Source organism: Sinocyclocheilus grahami, unplaced genomic scaffold (genome assembly GCF_001515645.1).
Source record: "Sinocyclocheilus grahami isolate Dianchi unplaced genomic scaffold, SAMN03320097.WGS_v1.1 scaffold623.1, whole genome shotgun sequence".
Taxonomy (NCBI): domain Eukaryota; kingdom Metazoa; phylum Chordata; class Actinopteri; order Cypriniformes; family Cyprinidae; genus Sinocyclocheilus; species Sinocyclocheilus grahami.
The window spans coordinates 300,533-309,855 of record NW_015505802.1 but is presented as its reverse complement, the minus strand read 5'-3'; the positions used below and the strand labels follow the sequence as shown (position 1 = coordinate 309,855).

General features: G+C 38.0%; 1 protein-coding gene across 1 annotated transcript in view; it reads left to right on the top strand.

Moving 5' to 3' along the window:
- LOC107557891 (MAX gene-associated protein-like) overlaps nt 1-9,323 on the top strand; it is a 30,003-nt gene that overhangs the window by 19,427 nt on the left and 1,253 nt on the right. The window contains exons 12-14 of the mRNA XM_016241467.1: nt 1,207-1,685; nt 6,327-6,540; nt 7,566-7,722. Of these exons, the coding sequence (XP_016096953.1) occupies nt 1,207-1,685; nt 6,327-6,540; nt 7,566-7,722 (850 nt within the window). The remainder of the gene's footprint in view (nt 1-1,206; nt 1,686-6,326; nt 6,541-7,565; nt 7,723-9,323) is intronic.

Below are 9,323 nucleotides of genomic sequence, written 5' to 3'. Positions count from 1 at the left end.
TCTTCTTCTTGGTTTTCTCTGACGCACTAACTCTGCAGCAGCTCTTCTTCTTGGTTTTCTCTGATGCACTAACTCTGCAGCAGCACTTCTTCTTCATCATCTCGTCTGATGCGCTCACTCAACCAAGCGTTCGAATCACAACCTCGCCCCTCCCCAACCATTCACATTTCTGTAGGCGGGAATTATTTTTAATGATATTCTAATGAGCCGGAAACCAAACGCTGTAGTCCAAACGTGCCGTTCGTTGTAGTTTTTGAAAATGGATTTTTTTTTAAACGAAATATCTCCCTTTGGAGTGGACTTTGATATTTGTAACTTTCTAGATCTTTTTAATGCCCAAACATACACACTACACACTGACTAAAATTTAAAAAGTAAAAAAGCATAATAGGACCCCTTTAAATTAGAGCAGAAAGTCATATATTTATAAAGTCATGGCATTAAATGTTGCATGCGCTGCAAAAAATAAATCAAGATCTTCCTCAGTATTTCTGTCTTGTTTTCCAGTACAAATATCTAAACATCCTTAAATCAAGAAGCATTTACTGCAGATGCAGAATGAACAAAACCTGCAGAAACGCTGTATTCTAAAATAACCCTTTCAAAGTTATGGTGTAATTCTGTAGAATATAATGCTCCATTATTTTACACTAATGTTCAGATTTATCATAGCATAGTCTAATGAAAATTAATGATTATTAATGCTATTTGTTTGCGTTCTTTTTTTTTTGTGACTGTGCCAGACGTTACTTCATGCAAAGAACATAAGTTACATAATCACATATCAAGTTTTGTTTAGCCAGTATTATCAATTACACTCAAGACCTGGATTTCATTTTGGAAACCGTTTTGGTGGAAAACAGTAGTATTCAGGTGCAGAAATTCAATAAACTGTAAATCAAAAACAGATTCATCCTTAAAAATAATGTTACAAAAGTTATTAGTCAAGAGCAGTGAGTGATTTTGTCTTTTGTTGTTAACATTAACAATGATTAATAATTAGTTAACATTAACATTTGTTGCATTTGGTATGAAAGTGACAGCAGCTTTTAATATACCTGCTGTCACATCAATGGAGAGCTTATTTATTCAGCTTCCAGATGATGTAGAAATCTCGATTTCCAAAAACTGACCCTCAGGACTGGGTCTGTGCTCCAGGGTCACATGTACAGTTGTTCATGTTTTGTTCCTCCTGTGTGTTTACAGGCGAGAGCTGTGAGGCGGGAGAGCCGGAGCCCACTAAAGTGCTGGAAATCATCTCGGGGTGTAACTGGGAAACCCATCGGTCCCTGGTGCTCAAGGAACTCTTCCGCTGCATCGACATGAACCACCTCGCTTCGGTTTTCTACATCGACATCTACAAAGTGGAGCTACTCTCCAGAGATCTGAAGAAAGACGAGAGCGGATCCACGTTGATTTACAAGGTCTGCGTGTCCCTCGGCCAGACGCCAGAAAAGACTTGTGAGCCGAGGAAGAGTGTGAAGAAACGAGACGATGCGTCACATCTGAGGAGCTCTTCCTCTCAGAAAGTCAACAGACTGAATGTTAAAGAGAACCTGCACATCATACAGACAAACGCACCTGATGAGAAACAGGCGAAGCACTTTCCTCTTCTCTCTCGTGTCGTTCCCGCTGGTCTTCTGAAGGCTGACAAGAAGACGCTAGTGCGCTCCGGATCGATAAAGGTAAAGAAACCGCTTTTAGTTATGGTGTAATTCTGTAGAATATAATGCTCCATTATTTTACACTAATGTTCAGATTTATCATAGCATAGTCTAATGAAAATTAATGATTATTAATGCTATTTGTTTGCGTTCTTTTTTTTTTGTGACTGTGCCAGACGTTACTTCATGCAAAGAACATAAGTTACATAATCACATGTCAAGTTTTGTTTAGCCAGTATTATCAATTACACTCAAGACCTGGATTTCATTTTGGAAACCGTTTTGGTGGAAAACAGTAGTATTCAGGTGCAGAAATTCAATAAACTGTAAATCAAAAACAGATTCATCCTTAAAAATAATGTTACAAAAGTTATTAGTCAAGAGCAGTGAGTGATTTTGTCTTTTGTTGTTAACATTAACAATGATTAATAATTAGTTAACATTAACATTTGTTGCATTTGGTATGAAAGTGACAGCAGCTTTTAATATACCTGCTGTCACATCAATGGAGAGCTTATTTATTCAGCTTCCAGATGATGTAGAAATCTCGATTTCCAAAAACTGACCCTCAGGACTGGGTCTGTGCTCCAGGGTCACATGTACAGTTGTTCATGTTTTGTTCCTCCTGTGTGTTTACAGGCGAGAGCTGTGAGGCGGGAGAGCCGGAGCCCACTAAAGTGCTGGAAATCATCTCGGGGTGTAACTGGGAAACCCATCGGTCCCTGGTGCTCAAGGAACTCTTCCGCTGCGTCGACATGAACCACCTCGCTTCGGTTTTCTACATCGACATCTACAAAGTGGAGCTACTCTCCAGAGATCTGAAGAAAGACGAGAGCGGATCCACGTTGATTTACAAGGTCTGCGTGTCCCTCGGCCAGACGCCAGAAAAGACTTGTGAGCCGAGGAAGAGTGTGAAGAAACGAGACGATGCGTCACATCTGAGGAGCTCTTCCTCTCAGAAAGTCAACAGACTGAATGTTAAAGAGAACCTGCACATCATACAGACAAACGCACCTGATGAGAAACAGGCGAAGCACTTTCCTCTTCTCTCTCGTGTCGTTCCCGCTGGTCTTCTGAAGGCTGACAAGAAGACGCTAGTGCGCTCCGGATCGATAAAGGTAAAGAAACCGCTTTTACTACATTGTTTCTGTCTTACAGTCATTCGTATTCTCACAGAAATACTGGGAAGTTTATAGTTCGCATATAAAGATTGATGTCTATGGAAGCAATCAAAATAGAGCAAATCCCCTTTTAAAAGTAACTGGGAAAAGAAAATGTAATGTGCAATTTTTATTTTATTTTATATAAAATAAATATTTAAAAAAAATAGTTAAAAATACAAAATTGCTATAAAATTAAAGCCATATGTCTACATAAGTTGTGTTCCAAATTTGAAGTTGATATTAAAAAAATGAGGTTCATATGCAATTTTGTTTAGGCGTTATACCAAAAACAGCCACTGGGTGCCACCCAAATTACGTCTATCACAAAATAACCACCAAATATGGAATCTTGAGACTCGGACCTTTCCAATGATATATAGTTTGTCATGATTATATTAGGATTTAAATAACGTTTGTCGATTGCATTACCACTAGGTGGCGAAAAATGACTGTTAAAAATGTATTCTTCATTGAATCGTTCATTCAAGAGATTTGTTAAAAAACGCCAGTAATGAAAAACAAGTCATTGAATCATTCATTTAAATCACTTTTTCATAAGTTTAATATAAAAAATTGGTGTATTAAATATATTTTAAATACGTATATATTAAAATGTTTAATAATTCATTCAGATTAATTAAACTCTTTTAAATAGACAGCAGCAATAATACTTTGTCACACATTATTTTTGGTTCAGAATCGTGATCTAAAAAAAATCGTCATTCTCAATTTATCCAGAATCGTTTAGCTCTACTGTGAATAGTGTCTGATCTCAGATTGTTGAGCATAAACCTCTCTCCCGCACTAACTCTGCAGCAGCTCTTCTTCTTGGTTTTCTCTGATGCACTAACTCTGCAGCAGCACTTCTTCTTCATCATCTCGTCTGATGCGCTCACTCAACCAAGCGTTCGAATCACAACCTCGCCCCTCCCCAACCATTCACATTTCTGTAGGCGGGAATTATTTTTAATGATATTCTAATGAGCCGGAAACCAAACGCTGTAGTCCAAACGTGCCGTTCGTTGTAGTTTTTGAAAATGGATTTTTTTTTAAACGAAATATCTCCCTTTGGAGTGGACTTTGATATTTGTAACTTTCTAGATCTTTTTAATGCCCAAACATACACACTACACACTGACTAAAATTTAAAAAGTAAAAAAGCATAATAGGACCCCTTTAAATTAGAGCAGAAAGTCATATATTTATAAAGTCATGGCATTAAATGTTGCATGCGCTGCAAAAAATAAATCAAGATCTTCCTCAGTATTTCTGTCTTGTTTTCCAGTACAAATATCTAAACATCCTTAAATCAAGAAGCATTTACTGCAGATGCAGAATGAACAAAACCTGCAGAAACGCTGTATTCTAAAATAACCCTTTCAAAGTTATGGTGTAATTCTGTAGAATATAATGCTCCATTATTTTACACAAATGTTCAGATTTATCATAGCATAGTCTAATGAAAATTAATGATTATTAATGCTATTTGTTTGCGTTCTTTTTTTTTTGTGACTGTGCCAGACGTTACTTCATGCAAAGAACATAAGTTACATAATCACATATCAAGTTTTGTTTAGCCAGTATTATCAATTACACTCAAGACCTGGATTTCATTTTGGAAACCGTTTTGGTGGAAAACAGTAGTATTCAGGTGCAGAAATTCAATAAACTGTAAATCAAAAACAGATTCATCCTTAAAAATAATGTTACAAAAGTTATTAGTCAAGAGCAGTGAGTGATTTTGTCTTTTGTTGTTAACATTAACAATGATTAATAATTAGTTAACATTAACATTTGTTGCATTTGGTATGAAAGTGACAGCAGCTTTTAATATACCTGCTGTCACATCAATGGAGAGCTTATTTATTCAGCTTCCAGATGATGTAGAAATCTCGATTTCCAAAAACTGACCCTCAGGACTGGGTCTGTGCTCCAGGGTCACATGTACAGTTGTTCATGTTTTGTTCCTCCTGTGTGTTTACAGGCGAGAGCTGTGAGGCGGGAGAGCCGGAGCCCACTAAAGTGCTGGAAATCATCTCGGGGTGTAACTGGGAAACCCATCGGTCCCTGGTGCTCAAGGAACTCTTCCGCTGCATCGACATGAACCACCTCGCTTCGGTTTTCTACATCGACATCTACAAAGTGGAGCTACTCTCCAGAGATCTGAAGAAAGACGAGAGCGGATCCACGTTGATTTACAAGGTCTGCGTGTCCCTCGGCCAGACGCCAGAAAAGACTTGTGAGCCGAGGAAGAGTGTGAAGAAACGAGACGATGCGTCACATCTGAGGAGCTCTTCCTCTCAGAAAGTCAACAGACTGAATGTTAAAGAGAACCTGCACATCATACAGACAAACGCACCTGATGAGAAACAGGCGAAGCACTTTCCTCTTCTCTCTCGTGTCGTTCCCGCTGGTCTTCTGAAGGCTGACAAGAAGACGCTAGTGCGCTCCGGATCGATAAAGGTAAAGAAACCGCTTTTACTACGTTGTTTCTGTCTTACAGTCATTCGTATTCTCACAGAAATACTGGGATGAAAGTTTATAGTTCGCATATAAAGATTGATGTCTATGGAAGCAATCAAAATAGAGCAAATCCCCTTTTAAAAGTAACTGGGAAAAGAAAATGTAATGTGCAATTTTTATTTTATTTTATATAAAATAAATATTTTAAAAAATAGTTAAAAATACAAAATTGCTATAAAATTAAAGCCATATGTCTACATAAGTTGTGTTCCAAATTTGAAGTTGATATTAAAAAAATGAGGTTCATATGCAATTTTGTTTAGGCGTTATACCAAAAACAGCCACTGGGTGCCACCCAAATTACGTCTATCACAAAATAACCACCAAATATGGAATCTTGAGACTCGGACCTTTCCAATGATATATAGTTTGTCATGATTATATTAGGATTTAAATAACGTTTGTCGATTGCATTACCACTAGGTGGCGAAAAATGACTGTTAAAAATGTATTCTTCATTGATGGGTGCCACCCAAATTACGTCTATCACAAAATAACCACCAAATATGGAATCTTGAGACTCGGACCTTTCCAATGATATATAGTTTGTCATGATTATATTAGGATTTAAATAACGTTTGTCGATTGCATTACCACTAGGTGGCGAAAAATGACTGTTAAAAATGTATTCTTCATTGAATCGTTCATTCAAGAGATTTGTTAAAAAACGCCAGTAATGAAAAACAAGTCATTGAATCATTCATTTAAATCACTTTTTCATAAGTTTAATATAAAAAATTGGTGTATTAAATATATTTTAAATACGTATATATTAAAATGTTTAATAATTCATTCAGATTAATTAAACTCTTTTAAATAGACAGCAGCAATAATACTTTGTCACACATTATTTTTGGTTCAGAATCGTGATCTAAAAAAAATCGTCATTCTCAATTTATCCAGAATCGTTTAGCTCTACTGTGAATAGTGTCTGATCTCAGATTGTTGAGCATAAACCTCTCTCCCTTGATTTCAGGTCAATGGAAAAACGTACGCTCAGGCGAAACTGATCCTGGGCCGGATGGGAGCGCTGCATCCAGCCAATCGTCTGGCAGCGTACGTCACTGGCAGAATAAAACCACTGCCTCAAAACATGAGCCGATCGCTTTCCAAAACACTCCAGGTCAGGACGCTCAGAGAGACGAGGGGTGCAAACTCTGCCCCAGCGACTGATCCTTCAAAACACACAGGTACCATCTGTCAGAACAAGAGACGCTGAACCCTAATGTAGGCATAGCGATTTAAATTTATTATCTAATTAATTACATGATGTGCCGATTAATTAATCAAATTCATCTAAAATTAATTACACATGATATGATAATCTAAATGTGAAACTGTAAGTGTCAGTAGGTGGCGGCGAGTCACAGTCTTATTTAGTGAGTCATTCATTCAGCTGATTCGTTTAAATGACTGTTTCTTTCAGAAACAAAGCAAGTGGGTGCGTCCGAAATCGCATACTTTTGAATTTGAACGTACTACTCGACCGTTAAAAAAGTACGTTCTATATAGTATGAATGCGAGTAGTATGAATGGAATTCGGACGTACTACATCCGCCATGTTGACGTTGTCACGTGACATGCGTCTCCACAACAGCGCCTAACTTTAAAGAGCCCTCACTACTGCGAACATCAGCAGTGTTTCACGTAATTCTTACCACTTTCATCGGCGATTAAACATCTTTTTACAGCCGACTCACGAAATCATCTCATCGACTTACAATGTTTAAACTTTCAATAAGTCAGCCGTTCACTTAGATCATGTTAAACAAGTGCAATTTAACCACAGTGAACAACGTTTTTCCCTGAGGTACTTACACTTGAAGAGAGCTGCGTCGCCGCCTTCTGGCGTTCTCGAATATGGCGCCTCCTCTCGCGTGGCCTCATGGGATAGTAAAGTGTCCATCGTATGCATGCTACGGAATTCGGGCGGAAGTAGTAGGTCATCCAGGTACTTCTCGCCTACTGTTTTTCGAATACTATATAGTATGGAAGTATGCGATTTCGGATGCAGCTAGTGACTCTATACAAATGAGTCACTGAATCATTAACTCACTCAATTCGTTCAAAGATGGGGATTCATTCAGAAACTAAAAATTAGAAATAACTGCCTTAAAACCATTTTAGCTGCTGAAAATACTAGTGTTCTAATCATTTTGGCCACCACTGTACTGTATATATCATCTGTAAACTACTTTTACTTTGTTTTGTTTAGTGAGCCAAGCTCATTCATTCAAAATGCCCATTACCCGATCTCCGGTGATGCCCTGGGCTCCTAATGGCATCAGATGTATTCCTGCAGCTTTGAACCCCACATCATCACGTAACCCTGGGCGTGGCTCAAACACTGTAGCCCCGCCCCTCTCCGGCGCTGAGACGGTTCTCCCGGCTTCTGCTCTTCCGCCGGGGCAGCAGGTGGTTCTGCAGCCGGTCGCAGGTATGACGGGGGTGAACATGTGTCAGTTTAACGGCCAGATGATCCAGCTGGTGCCCATCCCTGCAGCGTTACCTGTGCAGGTGCAGACCGGCGCTGGCGGAACAGGTTAGTGACAGTGCTGCTGTATCCTCAAGAATCTCCAATAGCACTTCTAGAGCCTTATCAAATGTTTTATTTTTTCCTGAATTCTGTGTTTTCCATTTTAATTTTTAAAAGTCTTAATGGTTTTATTAAATTTTATTAATCTAAAAGGATGATTAATCAATTGAATTCACGAAACGTATACAACTGAATAGTTTATTAAAGTTTTAAAAATAATAGTGCCCTGCAAAATGTTTAGTTTTTAAAGTAATCAAATGAAATGAAACGTTTTAAAATTACTGAAACAAAAACAAAAAATATATGTTCCTTAAAATAATGTTATAATAAGTTGTATTATTATTGTATCCGTTGGCGTTCTTCTTCTTCTTCTTCCGCTCTGGAAGTCTATGGCAGCCATAGAACTGCTTGCGGGAAAGTTATGAAATTTGGCGCACTGATAGAGGACAGTCTCAACATTAACCACAGCAAGTTTGGAGTCTCTAACTCCAACCCTCTAGCGCCACCACTTGTCCAAAATTTCACTCATGTTTAGGTCTAGAAGGAAATGTATTGTTTTCCTCTGAATCCTTGGCTCATGCCGAGTCGAATGGACACCAAAATTAAAAAATCGTAAGATTTAATTTTTTTACTGTTTTTAATAGTTCAAAAAAATTGCTTTTTCAAACTCGTCCTAGACTGTTTGTCTGATTTTCACCAAAATTGGCTCAGATCATATTCAGATCATGCTGGCAAAAAGTTGTGGAAATAAATAGGGCTGCCCCCTAATAGTTGACTTACTGTTAGTCGACGAGAAGAGGCTTGGTCGACCTATATTTTATTAGTCGCAGAAAAAATAAATCCACAGGAAGAGGCAAAGTCACGCAGTCCGTGACGGACAGATTATTAACAGCTGGTCTGTGTGGTAATACAGTACATCAAATGCTCTCCTATCATAATCAACCTCAAATATGGCTTATCATCTGAAATATGTATGTAGTAGCAACTTTACCTGGCTGCTCAATCTAATGTTAATCTAGAACAATGTGCGTTATTCAAGTGTCTGAGGCGCCGGTGCGCTCACGTGTTCATACTTTGGTCATACAGATAAAAGTAATACATCTTTCGAATCTGTAAAGACTCTACGTTTATTTGTGTGCACTCAGAATAACAACGAAATGTTGCGCTTTTGTAAAATAATGAAAGCAAACAGTGTGCGCTTTCTGCCGTCTCTGTCTCTGTGAACTTGAGCGCGAAACTCTCAAACTCTGTGTATGCTTGCCTTGCATGAGAAATATATCTATGGAGAGTGAATTTCACATTTAAATGGAAAACAAATATTCTCTGATTATGTAATCTGTATGAAACTGCATACAGGTACATCCACTACCGCTTATTAGGCTATAGGCAATTAAAGGCTCATTAATATGATATATATATATATATATATATATATAT